This window comes from Protopterus annectens, chromosome 7.part0, assembly GCF_019279795.1.
Source record: "Protopterus annectens isolate FY-2018-M chromosome 7.part0, PAN1.0, whole genome shotgun sequence".
In the NCBI taxonomy this organism is placed as follows: domain Eukaryota; kingdom Metazoa; phylum Chordata; order Ceratodontiformes; family Protopteridae; genus Protopterus; species Protopterus annectens.
In genome coordinates this window covers 1,082,076,376-1,082,095,365 of record NC_056739.1, presented here as the reverse complement: position 1 = coordinate 1,082,095,365, position 18,990 = coordinate 1,082,076,376, and the positions used below count along the sequence as shown (strand labels likewise).

At 40.7% G+C, this 18,990-nt stretch overlaps 1 protein-coding gene across 1 annotated transcript in view; it reads right to left on the bottom strand.

The window, feature by feature from the left end:
• The window catches only part of IQGAP1 (IQ motif containing GTPase activating protein 1), a 1,927,315-nt gene that overhangs the window by 549,989 nt on the left and 1,358,336 nt on the right, over nucleotides 1–18,990 (bottom strand). Inside the window, exon 24 of the mRNA XM_044076373.1 lies at nucleotides 8,854–9,080. Coding sequence (XP_043932308.1) covers nucleotides 8,854–9,080 — 227 coding nt within the window. The remainder of the gene's footprint in view (nucleotides 1–8,853; nucleotides 9,081–18,990) is intronic.

Here is an 18,990-nt window from a genome sequence, read left to right as displayed (position 1 = left end):
ACAGAGTAGAAAAACAGATTCCCATAGCAGACAAGGTCTTTCCATCTTGCTCATTGTAGGAAGCGTCTCTAACAGTAGGGCCCAAACAGGGAAGAGCCATCAAAAGCAGCATTGATGAATGATGCTTTAAAGGGCTCAGCAAAAATCACACAGTTGCATTCAGGCATTTCACCCAATGGGTATGCCTGAACCTGCAGCCCTGTGAGGAACCTTCAGCTGCATGAGAGATTAGCCTCATGGACACATTCAATATAGACTGTAGGGTGGCCAGTTGCAAAGAATAAGCCTTCTCTTCCTCCATTAACATGGACCCAGGGATAGACAGAGTTCCTTAATCAAGTCCCTCTGTAATCTAGTAAAGTGTGCCAAACAGTTAAGCGACCATAAGGCAAAGGTCACTGAAGCATAGACACGCTTCCCATATCTGTCCAAAACCTTAGAGCCTCTATTAGGGGGATGGACAGAGGAGCTTTGTTCAGCCAACTCCTTTTTGGTGGCTGCTTCAACAACGATGGCATTCATGGGGATTCTTTTATACAAAACTGCATATCTTTTGGTGTACCAAGGATTTTGTCTGGATGCAGAGGAATAAGTTCTATGGTATCCGGATCCTTCCAGACCCTGCGGAAGACAAGATCTAAGCGCTCATCCGCCGGGGGTAAACCAAGTCATAGATTGGCCAGACCTGAAGGCTTTTAGGAAACACCAATTCCTCCTGGGAAAGGGTTTCGGATGACCAACCACCTTGAAGGCATGGATTTCTAGAATGTCTCCAAAGGAGAAGTCTTCTGGTGATGATTTGGGGACCCTTCCCCTTCATCAAAATTGATATCTTCAGTTACAGATTCCTCCAGGGTACCTCTTCAATTGGGTGCTCTAGAGAAGTGTCAGAAGAGGCAGGGAGCTCCCTAAATGGAACTGTCTGGAAGCTCTTATGGGCTGGCTGCTCTTGTGGAGTAGGATGAAGAGACTCAGAGACTGGATCCAAAGAAGGAAAAGCAATAGGATCTTAGGAAGCAAAAGGTGAAACAGCTCCTGGGTAGGAGAAAGCCCTCACCATCACCTTTAAGGCAGAGGCACTGGGAGAAACTGAAGTTAACCTCACCAGAGCAAAAGCTCTCGGATCATTTAAGCCTAGGTCCCCTACAGTCCTACACTCCAAGAGGGGCATCGGACCAGAGCTGTCCAGTACCAAGGCTTTGAGGAGAAGCGATGGTTCTGAAAGCCTTGGAGTCAAAGTCATCACCCTGGGTCTGATGCTTCAGCTCCAAGACTCATCCTGCTCAAGGGAGTCAATGCCGAACAGGTCAGGGAGGCAATAGAATCAAAGACGGCATCTTCAGATCAGATGTTTCGACTCTTGGAGCTCTCGGATCGGAGGGCTCCGAAACAATATGTGTCGGATCAGAGAAGGAGAAATGATGGTATGTGAAGAAGGGTGAAGGCTCACAGATCTGATGGGAGACTGACATGGTAAAACCCCCATCTGGATCTGTGCTCTGAGAAATTCTCTCATCATCCTGTCCACATCTGTTTCAGAAAGACTTCAGGATGATCTGATCAAAGACGTGGATGGAGGTCAAGATGACTTTCTTGGGGTCTCCTGTAAAAATGGAGATCTCAGCCTTGGAGAAACTGGCTCCAGAGAGAAACAAGGACTCTGGAGTCGAGGAGACTTAATGACTGAAGGAATCAGATTTACAGAAATCAGATCCGAATGTTTGGGACATTTTGCTGGTGGCTCCGATATCAGAGTGGTGTTCTGGGAGACCAAGCAGAAGAGCGCTTCCTATGCTCACTGGGCTCCACAGAATTCAACTTTTTTTGTGGGGGTATGAGCCCCTGAAGTAAAAGCTGAAGAAAGGTGCTGAAGCAGACAGAAGGCCCTTATGAATTAATTTGTGCCTGTCACTAATGGCTCTGGCACTGAGCTCACCATGAACTGCCCAGGGAGAGCCTAAATGAGTTGGGCCTAAACAGTAAACATACTCCTTCTCGGCATCAGAGTTGGGAATCTTATGCCCACAGAAAGTGCACTTAAAACCAATAGGCTTTTCAGCCATAACAGTAAACAATCAAGAATTTATATATACATACATATATATATATATATATATACATATATATATATATATATATATATATAGATTCATTTTATAATCTCGAAATATGAAATTTTGAATTTCAGTATGTCGAGACTATAAAGCCGAACAATCACTATATTGAAACCCCAAAAGCACGAAATTCAAAATTGTGACTTAAATACACCCTCCACCACACAAACATACATACACCTTCCTCCCCACAATACAACAAACCAACAAGACACAGACACAACACAAATACTCACCCCTACCCTACATATAAGCAGGGAGCAATCCTCCCTGCACCCCCGCTACTTATATATACTAACTCCGAGGTCACACTAAAAAGACAGACACTAAATCCACCACTGCATACTCTATTATTCCACTTGCACAAGCACACATCACATACATACAAACACCACCACTCTCATTCACTTCCACACACTCACTCTTACCTACCCTAACCTACACCTAAAACTTCCCAACACACTCACATACACTCAAATCCCTACCCAAAACCTTTATTAAAAAAAAGAGCACTTACCTGAATCTCCACATATATCCATACAAAGGCAGGCAAACCATATCCCACAGCACACCGCACCTTCCAAACACAGCAAATCCCAAGTAGCATGCCATTACAACTGGGGAATCGACATTCTGAATTCGATCAAGTGCAGTTTCACTCAACTGCACTTTCAGCACTTTCATCTTGAGATACTGAAATTCGAGATTTCAATATTTCAAGATAGTAAAGTGTATATATATATATATATATATATATATATATATATATATATATGGGTCTACTTTGTTCCTTGAATCTCATTTCACTGAATTTCATTTCACCCCGACTACATCGCTGAAAACACAAATCGTTGAAAACTCATTTCACTGAACTCAACATAGTATATATGGCACTGTGTAGAGTACTTTAAGGCAAGTAAAAGGTATATGCCCTTTTCCCCACTGTAGTGCGATCCTGGAGTTAGTATATATAGTTAGGGGGTGTGGGGGGCATAGCACCCCACCTTGTTTTCTAATGTATTTTACCAAAAACTTAAAAACAATACATTTTAAACAATAGGCATGCATAGTTACAACACCAATGACTAACTCTCTCCAAAAGACAATATGTACTCAAACTAAGTGGGGGGTTATGCCCTCCACACACTCAATTTGGGGGGGGGGGCTGTGCCCACCCACACCCCCCTAACTTTATATACTAACTCCAGGATCGCACTACAGTGGGGAAAAGGGCATATACCTTTTACTTACGTTACAGTATTCTACACAGTGCCATATATACTAACTGCAGTTCAGTGAAATGAGTTTTCAGTAATTTGAGTTTTCAGTGAAGTGGTCGGGGTGAAATGAAATTCAGTGAAAGGAGATTCAACAAAACAAAGTAGACCCATATATATATTTATAAAGGAATACAAAAGGAGATAGAAAAGGTAGCTGTACCAATAATGATGAAGTGAATAACTTGATGAGTAAGGTACAGGATAGAGAAAATTTATACCAACAATGGTAATACAAATTCCCCAACGAGTAAAGAAATAATAAAAAATGAACAGTAAGTGGTAAAGACAGGAAGGGTTATTGAAAAGTTATGTAAAAGTGAAGAAAATTTAAATTTTAAATTACTACTCACAAACTTGAAAGAAATAATCTCCCTTAGCTCAAGAGAAGGCAAACCCAACCAAATTGTTAGAGCTGCAAAGGAGATCTGAGTTAATGCAGTGGTTAGGGACATTATGGGTAAATGGAGCAGTTCCAGAGAGTCAGATCCAAGAATCTAGAGAAAAGCAGCAAAGTCAGATAAAAGGTTGGATCCAAAATCCACGTGTTGAAGAATGAATGAAAATTACATCAGATCCTGAGATAACGTCTTCTTTGACATTGGTTGCCTCTTCCTCTTACCTTCATAAGAAGCAGAGCAGATGAGCAGACCAGCTTTTCCAGAAGGCTTGAATTTTTTCTTGGTAGTATCGGAGATGCCTATGGACATCCAGAGTGTGAAGAATCTTCTCTCCTTTGTTCTTGGGTTCAGGGAGGAAGACACAGATTAACAGCCTGACTTACAATAAACTCTGGGACCACTCTAGGCATAACAGTATTAGTTCCCAAAGAAAAGTACAGTTTTGTACCTACCATAAATGTAGATGTTCGAGTGCTGATACAGCTGCAGTAATCACAGATGGGTTTTCTGCCGTCAGGCGGTCCCTCGGTCGGCCGAATTCCAAAGTCTAGGTCCGGCGTCGGTTGCTGTCGCTCTCTTTCCTGACGTCAATGAGGCAGGGGTATATAAGACACAGCCGACGCCATTTTCTTCAGTCTTTCTTGCCCCAGATGTCAGGTGCCCCCAGTAGGAAGGCAATACACAAATTATATTTATATACATGCAATGCAGTATAATCAAAAATCAGTAGTTGCAAGCAAATATACCATAGAAGGATAACCCAATCAGGTTGTATGAAGAGGGGTTAGGCCCTAGGCCTTTACCAAGAGGGGAAGGAGGGAGGGAAAACTGTACTGCAGCTGTATTAGCACTCGAACATCTACATTTATGGTAGGTACAAAACTGTACTATGTTCATCGTGCATACAGCTGCAGTAATCACAGATGGGTAGAATCCCAAAGCTACGCACAGGGTGGTAGGCACTAGGTGGAACTGGGATGAGCCAGAATGCCCTGCAACACAGCAGTGGCAAAGCCTGCTCTAGTTTTGGAATATAAAGGCAGGTGGTAGTGTTTTGTGAAGGTATGCACAGAACTCCAAGTGGCTGCCTCCAAAATATCTTTGGTAGGAACTTCTCTGAAGAAGGCTGTAGAGGTAGCTGTGGCCCTGGTGGAGTGGGATCTGATGCCTGTAGGGACAGATTTTCCATGATAGGAGTAACAAAACCGTAAGCAGTGGCCTGTCCATTTTGAAATTGTCTGTTTGGCAACTGGCTTCCCTTGAGCTCCTACAGCATAGGACACAAAAAGTTGTTCTGATTTCCTGAAAGGCTTTGTTCTGTCCAAATAATAACGTAGCTGTCTAGGGATGTCTAAGGAGTGTAGCAGCCTTTCCCCTTTGTTTTGAGGATTGGGGTAAAAGGTAGGTAAGTGTATGGCTTGATTTAAAGCTACCCTGGATACTACTTTAGGCATAAATGACGGGTTGGTTCGAAGGGAAACCCTGTCCTGATGGAAGATGAGAAAGGGCTACACAGCCATGAGGGCTTGTAGTTCCGAAACCCTACAAGCTGAGGTAATGGCCAGAAGGAAAGCTGTTTTCCAGGACAAATATTGCAAATCTGTTGAGGCAACTGGTTCAAAGGGAGGCAATGTTAATTTTTCTAGACTGTAATTAAGATCCCAGGCTGGCACTGGTTGTTTCCTTGGTGGTCTTATATTCTTAGCCCCTCTGAGGAACTGTCTTAAGAGTGGGTGAGAGAATACGGGTGGATCCGTGTTGAATTCTGCAGAAATGGCTGAGGCATGGATTTTTATGGAGGAAAATGAAAGTCCACTGTTCAGCAGCTCAGCTAGATACTGTAATACCCGAGGCAAATTCAGTTTTCTAGGGTCCTGGCCTTTTTTCTCATTCCAAGAGCAAAACAGTTTCCATTTTGCGGAGTAAGCCTTTCTAGTAGATGGCCTTCTGGCCTCCAAAATGACATCCTGCACCTCTTTGGGGAGTAGAGTTTGTTGTAGTGTTAAGGAATTTTCCATGCAGCGAGATTGAGTGTTTTCAGCTGACTGTGAAGAGTTTTGTAGCTGTGCTGAGTCAGCAGAAGAGGCATTAGAGGTAGGAGCCAGGGAGGAGTATGTGTTAGGCTCCTCAGTAGTGGGTATCAGTGTTGTCTTGGCCAGTCTGGAGCAATCAGTATCATCTTTGGTCTGTCTGCTCTTGCTTTCAAGAGCACCTTGGGCAGAAGAGGCAGAGGTGGGAAAGCGTAAACTGTCCATGCTGTCCAACTGAATGAAAGGGCGTCCACTCTCCAGGCCTTTGGATGAAAGGTCCTTGAACAAAACTTCTCCAATTGGTGATTCCTGTGGGAGGCGAAGAGATCTATGTCTGGCCTCCCCCACGCTTGGATTATCTTTGTAAACACTTGAGGATGCAACTTCCATTCGTGTGGATCTGACATCGGTCTGAGGCAAGAAAAGTTTCCCCAACGGGGTACTTAGCTTTAATGAAGACTTCGGTTTCCAATTTTTAGTAAATTCAGGAGCTGGCTGACCGGCACTTGCGAACTGCTTCTGCTTCGGGCACCGCGCGGCAAAAAATACAGAAAAAAATGGCGTCGGCTGTGTCTTATATACCCCTGCCTCATTGACGTCAGGAAAGAGAGCGACAGCAACCGACGCTGGACCTAGACTTTGGAATTCGGCCGACCGAGGGACCGCCTGACGGCAGAAAACCCATCTGTGATTACTGCAGCTGTATGCACGATGAACAACCCAGTCTTCATAAAAATGAGGTACTGTTGACTTGCCATTAGTGCTTGTAACTCCGATTCTCTCCTAGCACAAGGCAGAGTGATGAGTAAAACAGTCTTCCATATTAAGAACCTCACTTCAGCTTGATGTGCTGTTTCAAATGGAGTAAACTTTTCAAGCACAAAGTTAAGATCCTAAGGAGGAGCTACTTGTTTCCTTGGTGGATGCATATGCAACACCCAATGCAAAAATAATGTAACTTGAGTACTGCTGGCAAAGAGGGATCAAAGGGCAAGCAAGTCTTAACCACTCAAACAGAAGCTACATCAGAAAGACCGAGACACATCAATGTGTGATCGAAGGAAAAAGTCTGGCCACAGCTGAACAAATGCACTTTACAGGAACAGGAAAGGTCACAGGACAGTAACTCACATAAATAATCAAGAACCAGAGGCAATTGAGCCTGGAGAAGGTCCATGTTCTTGGATTGGCACCAACTAGAAAATCTTTTCTGCTTGCCTATATGTAGTAGCATTTTTTCACCTCCGTTAGAACCTGCTGCATGTCGTCAGAAAAAAAAAAGTGCATAAAAAGTACCAAAATTCTATCATCCAGGCAATCAGTTGTAAAGTTTTTATGCTGGCATGTATCAAACAACACCTCTCGTGTAAGCACATACATTCTGTGAAGAAATTTGTGGTAACTGCCCTTGACAGATTAAAAAAAAGAAAACTTGTTGCCTGGGCCAAAAGGGAGTCAGCAAAACAATTCTGGGGAGTCCTGGATCTTTAGAAGAATGTAGACTTATCAGTGGAAATGATGGAAAAGCATACAGGAAACATCCCTGTCCACAGAAATAAAGCATTTATCTTCCAGACTGTTTGCAAGGAGTCCTGTAGCAGAATTTCTTTACTTGGCTGTTCTGACAGGAGGTGGACAGATTTACTTCATGTGTTCACCACAGTTTGACCAATTCTTGTAAGACCCCAGGATGAAATTTCCATTTCTGGGATCTGTCCTAGTCTTGCAAAACCTGTCAGTTGTCAGGTTTTACTCTGACAGAATGTACAAACCAGAAGAGTCTAACTGAGCTGAGCTGCTTCCTCCCAGACTACCTACGCAAAACTGCAAACAGGGTAAGATCTGTTACCCCCTTGCTTATGTATCATGTCACTGTGGTGTTGTCTGTGTAAATTTGCAGAGGTCCTGGATACCAGAGATGACTTAACTCTCCGAGCAAACATTGCATCTGTAGTGCTCTTTCCCAGTATGAAACCATACTGCTGATCACTAATCATCACGTCCCTACTTAACCTAGCTTCCACTACTCTTTCCCATAACTTCATGCTGTGACTGATTAATTTAATTCCTTCTGTAGTTACTACAGCTCTCCACATCACAGTTATTCTTAAAAATCGGTACCAAAACACTTTCTCCATTCCTCATGCAACCTCTCACTTTCCAAAATGTCAAACAATCTGGTTAAAAACTCCACTGCCATTTCTCCTAAACACCTCCATGCTTCCACAGGTATGTCATCTGGACCAACAGCCTTTCCATTCTTCATCTTCATAGCTATCCTTACTTCTTCCTTGCTAATCCATTGCTCTTCATAGCTATCCTTACTTCTTCCTTGCTAATCCATTGCTCTTCATGATTCACTATCCCCACATCAACCAACCTTCTCTCCCTCTCATTCTCTTCATTCATCAACCCCTCAAAGTACTCTTTCCATCTGCTCAACACACTCTCCTCGTTTGTAAGCATGTTTCCCTCATTATTCTTTATCATCTTTACCTGCTGCACATCTTTCCTAGCTTGGTCCCTCTGTCTAGCCAATCGGTACAGGGCCTTATCGCCTTCCTTAGTGACCAACCTTTCATACAACTCTTCATATGCCTTATCCTTCACCACCTTTCCCTTTGCTATGCACCTCATCTCCTTACCAAGTGTAATTATTCAGTTTACACAAATGAGGAGAGAGAATAACCTGCATCACCACCAAATGCAGCACACAGATGCAAAAATTCTTCTGCTTTAATGTGCGATTGAAGCATCTACTTTTTGAAGACTGACTACACACCGGTATACATAAACTGATTATCAGCATGGTAGAAATTAAGTTTACAATTACTGAATGACTCATCAACAATGATGAAAGCTGGACAAAAATGGTATGGTTTTGGTGTTAGAAAAAAAAAGGCAAACATGGACATCAAGGCTAGGAAGTAAGAATGTGAAGTGGTTATTTGATCACTGAAATTGTCACATTTAATCAAGCCAATATACTATCAAAGCTAATATTTTATAGAAGGTTGAAGTGTCAAATTACCTCGCCTCACCAGTCTGTGATTCCATCTGATTAACCCATGCTTTGTAAATATCCACTGGGTCTGTCTTAATATTCAAAGTCTTGTCATCCATAATCTCTTTTACCACAGGAGCCAGGATCTGCCTTAGTGCATTCTGCCCCCGGGCACCACGGTTGAAACTTACCACCATTTTAATAACAGTTGGATTTCCTGTAACTATCTCTTGAATCTGATCAACTTTAGACCTAAAAAGACAATACAAATGAGATGCAGAATTAATCATTTCATATTACAAACATCTAAACTCAAATAAATATTTTTACACTACAGAAAAATATCAGAAATTCTGAACTTAACCTTAAAATCAGAGCTCCTAACAAAGTTAAATCATTTTACCATATTTAAATATGGACAGCTGTAAACACAGACTTCACAGACCACTACAAATGCAGATGACAATTACATTTGTGACCACTTAAAGTTTAAAGAAATAGTTATGCAAAAACCTGCCATAACATTAGATTTTTGAAACCACTCAATTCATCAGGCAATTATTTCAAATAATTCTTCCCAACACCAAATGGCAATATACCAGTACACTTTTTTCTAAATGCACAAAGGGTCAAATTTTCTGCCAGCAAAGCATCACAGTCAGTGACAAAAGCGCTCTCTCATTTTGTTTCCATATAAAGGACCAGAATTATGAAAGACAAAGGATACATTGTGAAATCAATGAGAACTACAGGGAAAAGCTAAGCAAACACTGACTTTACACAACCTGAAACTGGACATAAAGAAAGGTGGAGGAATCATACAGACCATTGGTGAGAAATGACAGGCAGGTTTGTAAAAAGCCTTTGGAAAGCAATGATTTCATATTTGATGTTATGACAGGCACTAATGTAAAAATTAGTGCTTTTCTGCCTACTGCAATATCAAGATCTTTGACAGCCTTTATGCCAGCAGGTCCTTATTATTTAATTTATTACACTGTATTAACCAATTTAGTCATTAGAGGGAAAGCCCCATTTACAGAAAAGGCCCAATGAGAAATGCGCCATTAAACTGTGCAGAAAAATCACAAAATAACAGATGCTGACATTTAATTATAGTCCATTCCACAAACTTGACAAATACAGTTACATAACATACATCTCAAAACAGCAGTTTGCATTCATTATTGCCAATGTGTTAAACCAAGGTGAGGACAGTAACACTTTACAGGTGGATAGCATTCAAGAATTTAAGCCCTGACTAAAGTAAGCAGCACTGTACATCTGATAAAAGGTATTAACAAAATGGATGCAGACAAAGATGATCTCATTAAAAAAAGAAAAAGTAAGCACATATATAAGGAAAAGTTAAGAGACAAGTTTACCAAGAAATGGAAAGGCCACGCACTAAGCAAAAACAAGGAATGAAAGCGAAGGTAAAGATAAGAAATTTAAACAAGACTAGAATTACACAACTATTTTTCTGAATATCCTTCCAGCAGTAAAAACATTTCCAATGAGTTCTAAAACTAGTCAACCTATACCAGCCTTCCACGACCAACCCTTTTACTAATGATGACAGAACAACCCTAAAGAAGCCTTGCCCAGTTTTCTCCTCAGTTATTTCCAACCACTGAGGTCCGAAGACAATACAAGGTCGAAACAAATGAAAGTCAGACTACATTACATGCACACGCACACACATTATATATCGCCACACGTATATATTATATATAATTAAGATATATATATATATATATATATATATATATTTATTTATATGTTACACCCACAAGCGCAAAACACATCTTCTAATAATGAAGACTCTGAAGAACAGTGGGACAGAACACCTGACATCATGTTCATGACGATAAACAGTTACAACAGGTGCCTATGTTAACAGCCATCACTAACAAACTCTTACTTGTCAAGGATTCTAACCATTAAACTTGTCAAGGATTCTATCCATTAAACTAAAGTGTTGGAATCATGCAAACAAGATAAGCATGACCATCCTGATAAAGTCAGCTGCAGCCGTTCAGTGAATGCAGGGAATGACAGTTACATCTGCATGGTAAAGGGAAGTGGTTTGGATAACTGTAGCACAGACGTCCTTGGTGACACCTTTGAAAAAAGCAGCTAAAACTCCAACCCACCTGGCAGTAATCAGACCTGATGAGAACAGTCAGGTGAGTTCAGAACAAATGATGCAATTAGGTAATTAACAACACAGCCTGCTTGGCTATGCACTTGCCATAACAACTATAACCAAAAAACACAGAGAGCTACTTTAATGCAAATGTATTTACTTACTTACTATTTGCTAACCATGTAGGTGGACTGGTCCAGAGACCCTTTTCGGCAACAATCCATGTTCACAGGTAATATACAGTGCAAATAAACTTAAGTGGCATACTTCAAATATGAAAGACTGTTAGGTTTACAAAGATGCAAAGGTTTAGAAAATTCATATAGTTATTAAGTTTTTACAAAGTATAATCTTACACATCTGTTATACATTTCTAATAAACTAGCAGGTTTATATTAGGCTTAATCAGTTTACATGTATCATAATACAGTCTGGCTACCTGAAACTGCTTCTTAAAGGTAGTACAGGAAGACAGCGTTCTAGCTTAGGGTGAAGGACATTCTTGGCCAGTGCATTGCAAAGAGTAGTATGAGAGGCAGTGTCCAAGAAGTCTTCTGATATCTAAGGAGTTGAAAGGAGCCTTCCCTTACAGATATGCCAATAATGTGAAATGGCAAACTAATGCCCCCAGTCAAAGAAAATTTTAGTAAGACACTGAACAGGAATTTCAGGTTCACAAAGTTAATGTGCCATGCAAAATTAAGCCAATTAAATCTACCAAGGAAATAAACTGGCAGTTTAAAACATTAATTCTAAATTTCTGTTACCACGGTAAATAGTTCCTCTCTAAATGAGACCAGGCATCTAATGAATTGCCTCACTTCTTGAATTTAGCAAATCCTGGGTAGTTCTGCTCTGATAACCCCAGAAAAAATGTAACTCAGGCTTTCTGCCCAACAAAGACCTCATCTAGAAGCAGATAGAACATTTCATACTTGTGTCTAAACTGTAACTGTTCATGAAACCCACCAATGAATCCTGTACACCCAGATATTAATAAAGTATCATTATGCACCCCAAAGGGCTACGGTCTACTGATGCAGGAGACCGAAATGAGCATCTCCACATTTTTTTATATAAAACATTAATAAAATGCTGCTTGGAGCAAGATGACTCCTCCATTTAAGAAGGAGAGGGATGAAGAGTTAAAAACTACTCACAGCTCTAACATTTATATAGAATGCATATTCTGATTCCATGCACAATTTTTGGAACTGAACTTTCACAAGATGGATTCCCCAGATGAATACAAAAGGCATCTATGATCAAAGTTAAAGAAGGTCATACAGAAAGCAAACAGAATGACTGGCTGCTTTAGCTCAATTCCCTTGACTCCGGAGGATGCCTGGACCTCCATATCCCAAGTGTCATGAGTTCAGATTCCTGAGGTATGCAAATCAACAAAGAATGTCTCTCATGTTAAGTGTGACATCCAAGCAAATTCTCAGATGAAACTCCAGCCCACCCAATAGAAGCAGACAAGTACACTCTCATTAATCTTATGTCCTTTTTAGATTCAGCAACAGAGATAGAGAATATACAATAGGCATGAAAATGCAGAGAACTTTTTTTTACAATCAACAGCAAAGACAGAAATACACGGAGTATCAACATTTTTATACAAAATGAGATATTGTTGCACAACGTCAAATGATTGCATCCATTTTCAAGCCTGAGTAGTTTTGCAAGATGATGCCAAGTGCTAACTGGTAGACAGGACAGGAAAAACTCCACCATATGGGTCCCCTCAAAAAGCATCCTCTAATGTTGCATGAAAAGTTGTCAAATGTTTATCAAATGGACAGTATAAGTGTGCAAGTTAAACTTATCATAACAGTAGGTGTGCAAATGATCACTGCTATAGTAGCCTTAGCTACATAGGTTATAACCTGCCAAGGATATAACACATGGCCAGCTTCCAAAGCTTTAGGGCACCTTCAATGCACCCAAACTGCCAAGAGGCTTTAGCTGAGCTTAACAAAAGACAAGTCTGGGTGAGAAGCCCTTTAGAGCTTTCCAGCCAACAGAGAGAGGGAGGCTGATCCCTGAAAACACAAGGCTAGGGACAATAAAAAAAATAAATGTCCACACCCTGGCATAAAAAAACACCACAAAAACAAGGGGGATGGAGGGAGCAACTACTGAAGCAGTGATCATTTGAACATCGACTGTTACTGTAAGTTCAGCTTACACAACTATACTATGTTCATTATATTACTCGCTGATGCAGTAAGCCTTAGCTATATGGGTAGATTACCATAGCTAACAACATTTGGGAGGTGGAAGAAAGGTCAGGAGCCCCTGGAGAATAGTCGTTGCAAAGCATAATCTTGACCTAGAGAATAAATCCATCTAATAATGTTTTGTAGAAGTATGTACAGAGTACATGGATCAGCTTCTGTTATGCTTCTAGACTCTAACCCTTTCCAAAAGGTCATAAAAGAATCCAAGGTCTTTATAGATTGGGCCTTGACCCTACCTGGAATAGATTTTATCATGGTGAATATAACAAAAGGCAATAGCCTTAGGCAACCATTTGGAAATGGTCGTTTTGACACCAGTTGTCCCTTCTTGCCTTCAAAGGAAATGAATAATTGTCCTCAAAGAAACACTGTCCTTGTGGAAAGTGAGGTAGGACTGACTCATCATAAGAGCTTGCATCTCAGATACCCTTCTTGTAGAAGGCAGAGCAATCAATAAAACTGTTTTCCATGTTAAGAACCTCAAGTCAGCCAGATTAGCTAGTTCCAATGTTGCAACTGTTACTTTCTGTAAACACAAAGTTAAGATTCCAAGGAGGGGCCACCTGTTAGCAAAACCCCTTTCTAGAACATTTTGACAAGTGACTGCCTTGAAAGAAGAGGTCCATGGGCAGGCATGCTGAAATGGCACATACATGAACCTTGGCAGAGGAATAAAAAAGTCCACAGGATAGTAATTCACACAATTATAAAACCTGAGAAAAACTAGCCCTGACTGGGTGCTGCTTACGTTGCTGGCACCAACTACAAAACCTTTTTCATTTTATAATATATGACTTTCTAGCAGACTTTCTTGCCTCCATTAGTACCTGCTGCACTCCCTCAGAAAACAGGTGGCTAAAAGGAATTAAGAACCTATAATCCAGGCAGTCAGTTGAAGATGACCGTTATCAGGGTGCATCAAACACCACTGTTCTTGTGTAAGTAGATCCATTCTGTGAGGAAGCTTGTGGTAATTGCACCAGGCCATTTCCAAAAGGGAGAACCACGGTTGCCTAGGCCAGACTGTCATCAACCACAATGATCTCAGGTGATTCTGAATCTTCAGGAGTACCCTGGATATTAGTGGAAAGGGTGGGAAAGTTATACATTCCTGTCCAAAGAAAAGAAAAGGCATCTTTCAGGCCTTTTCGCACAGAGTTCTGGAACAGAATTTTCCAAACTGACTGTTCAGAGAACAGGCAAAGAGATCTACTTGAGAAATTCCCCACAGATGGATTAAACCTTGGAAGACCCCCAGATCTAGTTTTCATTCATGGGGTCTGATCTGGTCCTGCTCAGTTTGTTTGTTACACAATTTTGCTCAGACAGAATGTAGGATGCATTGAGCGTGAGACTGTGTTGTAAAGCTATACCCCCAAGCTAACATGGATAGTCTGCATAAGGGGTACAACCTGGCGTCCCCTTGCCTGTTGATGTACCACATTACTGTGGTGTTCTCTGTACTATTTGGAAGAGTTCCCGGGGACCAAAAATGGTTCAGAGTACTGAATGCCTTGATCAGGTAAAGCATTTCTTTGATATTTACTTGCTTGTGTCTGTCCTTGGTGTCTCACATCCCCTGGACTTTTACCTCTCCTGAAACTGCTCTTTGAGCAAAGTCTGAAGTATATGCCATGATGGATTGCATTGGAGCAGGGAGGGAGAAGAGAAGACCTTGATTTATGAACATGTGTTGTCTCCACCAAGTGATTTCTCTTCTGACATACCATAGTACTGGGATCTGAAAAGATAAAGGGGGTTGATGCTTCGGCCAAAGAGATTTCAACTACCACTATAGCTTTCTAATGTGAGGTCTTACCAGGGACATCATGAAAAATCACAGATGCCATGAGACCCAAACTCCTGAGGTATTCCCTCACAGTGACTGAAGTGGAAAAACTTAGAAATAGATCTAAAGATCTACTTTTCCCTGTGAAAGAAAACCTCTTTGAACTGTGTCCAGTTGACATCCCAGGAACACAATCCAATGTAAGGGAGTCCAGAAAAACTTTTGAAAATTTCTCTTGGAATCTCAGCTTGTGCAAGAGATCTCACACCCAAGAGAGAGATTCCTGATACTTTGAAAAAGGTTCTGCAAAGATAAGAAAGCTGTATAAACACAAAAAAAAATGTGGGTACCCTATAGCTTGCAATGAGCTATAATTTGAGCTAGACACTTTGCAACACTCTTGCTGCAGTGGATGGACAGTCCAAAGGGTAAGGCAGAGAACTGATAATGTGATCCAGATAGACCAAACTTTAAGAAACACGAAGTGTGGATGAATGGTAATGGGATAAGCATCTTTTAAGTCTAGTGTTAACCAGGAAACTTGAAAGAGGAACTGGAGGCAACAGGTTCTGAAGTGACATCATTTTGAATTTGGAGGGTATTACAAATAAGTTTAGGAAAGAAAGACCCAGATTTGGTCTCCAAGCATTTTCTTTGCTTTGGAACTAGAAACATTCTTGTACAAAACCCCTTCCCACCTGGGAAAGAGGAAGTACTTTTATTACTCTGAGACAGCGTGCAATGAAGAACAGGAGGAAATTAAACTGTCAGATCTGCAGGATGAGGAATGATCCCAGGAAAGGAAGAATTTCCTCCCACTGCCATTTGTAACCTTGATAAATGATTTTCAGAACCCATTTGTCTGAAACAATCTGTTACCAAAGAGAAAAATGGACATCCAGGCTTTTTGGAAGAGAAACAGGGCCAGGGTGGCAGGGGGTCCAAAAGGTCTCTTGAACAGTCATTCAGACTTGTTGCGAGGATCCTTGGCTTTGGGAGGTTTGAGACTTCATTTTGGTACCTCTTTGCCACTTCTTAAATGTCTGTTTACCTGAATTCTGTTGAGACTGTTTATTCTTTTATTCTGTTTTTTCGCTGAAACTGGATGAGAAGACAGAAAATCCGTTGTGCAATTTGGAAAAGGAGGGCTGAAAAATATTACAGGTTTCCTGGATCAGCTTGCTGCTTTCATCATACTTTTTGATCATCACTGCATAAGACAGGCCACACGCTAAACAAATTTTGTTATTTTGTTGTAGCAGATGGTTTATTTTGGTCTCCTTTATTTAGGTTGTTTAGGGCAGTGGAGGCATACAAAAGAGTGGTGAGAAGGTAGGTTCTTGCAATGGTGACTACTTTTTAGATCTATAGAGAGTACCTAGCGTTTCATGAACCTTTGTGATAGTTTATGCTATATGTTCATCAAATTTCATATTGTGGTCTATGATTAACTCCTGTGATGTGGGTACTGTCAAAGGATATAATTTTAAAAGAAAGAATTGAGTCAGCAGCCTTAGAGGGATGGAACATTAGTTGAGTTTTTTTAGGGTTAAGTATCAGTTGCGAGTTGGAAAGCCATTTTTTTCTTTTTCTAAAAATGACTTTTGGGTGATTTGTTCTAATTGTTCGAGTGTTGGAGCAGAGCATACTGATCAGTTTGGCATGGAGGGTAGCTTTGTGTAGGTTGTTAGTGAATACAGAGAAGAGCAGGGGTCCAAGTATAGATCCCTGAGGGACAACTAAGTTCATGGGGAGAAAGGGTGTTTTCCCATTTTACAGCTTGCTGATGGTTTGAGAGATCATCTTTGAACCAAGACAGTACTGAGCAGTGCAATTTCAGATCTGATAGTGCAATTAGTAATTTGGAATAGGAAACTGTGTCAAAGGCTTTGGATAACTAAGAATATGGAAGAGACAAGATTATTTTTATTTCACTGCTGATTTATCGTGTTGAAGAAACTAAGGACGGTAGTGCTACTGTGATTTGGACAGAACTTATGTTGTACTTCAGATAAGAGATTAGTTAGTAAGTAGTTTAGTGTTTCTGAGTGAACACAATTCTCAAGGATTTTAGACAGGGGAGACAGAATGGACCTTAGCTAGTTAAGTCAGTTGAGTTGCCACCTTTGTGAATTGGTATTACATAAGAAATTTTTCTAGAAGGGTGGTATATGTTGTTCGACTATGGGCCTGTTACTTTATAGATACAGGATAAGAGATTGCTTTGGCAGCAATCTTAAGGTATTCACTTGGGAGTCTATCAGCTGCAAGAGCAGTGGGTTTAGTTTTGTTAGATGTTTATAAATAGTATTAGTTGGGACTGGATGTAGAGAGAATCATTTTGTTCAAGGGCTGGTGTTTGGGAGTAAGCTTGAGTTGAAAGAGATGTGGTATTAATCAGTTTTTGAATGGTGTTAGTAAAGTACTCATTAAATTGTGTTGCGATGTTAGTAGTGGAGTTGACAATATTAGGAGGAGGGATGGAAGTTTTCCCAGGCTGAAGTATTTTACTTATGGCAGTCCAACATTTTTTTGGATTAGATTTGTGCTTGGTTTGTAAATCAGAATAGTGGTTTTGTTTCTCAATTATTTGTTTTTTAAATTCATTTCTTAGCTCCTGAAATTTTTGCCTATTTAGACTAGTTTTATTTTGTTGCCAAGTTTCTCCAAGCCTTGTCTCTCTGTTTTAGAAGTTGCCGGGTAGTTTTGGTTAGCCAGGGAGCATAACTGGACTTTGTTTTTATAGTTCTAGTAAGGGGCAAGCTGGCTGAGTATGTTTAGGAAAGAAGAGCTAAAGTAATCCACTGCTTTGTCTACAGAAAAGTTTAAGAGGGGTAAACAGTTACAGTGATTTAAAGCAGTAATGAAGTCCTGGACTTTGAAGTTTGTTGTACAGCATATTTGCTGTAGGGTAGAGTCTTTTGTGGGTTTTAAGTGGTGCCTTAGAACAAAAGTAGGTTGGTGGTCGCCGAGACAGTCAGGTAGTGTCCCAGATTTGTAGGGCTGAATAGGCTGATTGGTGAGAATCCAGTCTAGTACAGATTCTTTTTGTAGGATTTATCAATTCTGGTTGTGGACTGGGTTAGTTGAATAAAACCATGTAGGTTAATGTGAGTGGTAGGGAGGAGGGGGATACATGTGGATGTCAACGTTAACATCTCCTAGTAAAAGTGTCTCATGGGGAAGACTGTGAGTAGACCAGTGAAGAATTGCTTCTAAGGTATGACTGTCACTACCACCAGAGGGAATATATGTGCCAATTATATTTAGTTGCTTTGGAACTTTTAATTTTATTTTACTTTTGTTTACCGGGAAAGTCCGACTGGAACAAGGTCCATTTACAGCGGAGGCCCGGGGAAAAAAGCTCCATAACATTATGGTACAAATACAACAAATGACAAAAAAATTTCTGTACAGAGGCATATATACAATCAGAGCTCCATGTCTTCTGTACAGAGGCATATATACAATCAGAGCTCCATGTCTTTATATGACAACACAATCCACAAATGACAGAAAATTTCTATACAGTGGCATATATACAGTCTAGGAGATTTTTCGTACCTTAGTTTGAGTTGAGCAAGCTTGGTATATAGATAGCAAAACTTTGAATTCCCTATTGGTAGTACAAAGCATAAAAATGAAGGAATGGAATCTGGAAAATAATGCTATTCGGGAGATATGTCATAGCATGAGAAATAGTTTGCAGGATAGTAGTTCCTGACAGGGAGTACATAAATAGCTGAGGTAAGCAGAGGGGATGAGGTGTGGCAAGTTAGGAGGAGAGCAGAAAAGATTTTATGTGATACAGGGACAGAGCCATGATTGCAAGAGGTGTGACTTTAGTGATTTCTTTAAAAGTGAGATGGATGATGCAGAGGAGATGCTTTGAGGGAGGTTATTCCATTCCCTAGCAATGGCGTGGGAGAACAGACTTTTCCCTGCAGTGTTATTGGCTTTGGTTATGCAGAGCAGGGTTTTGT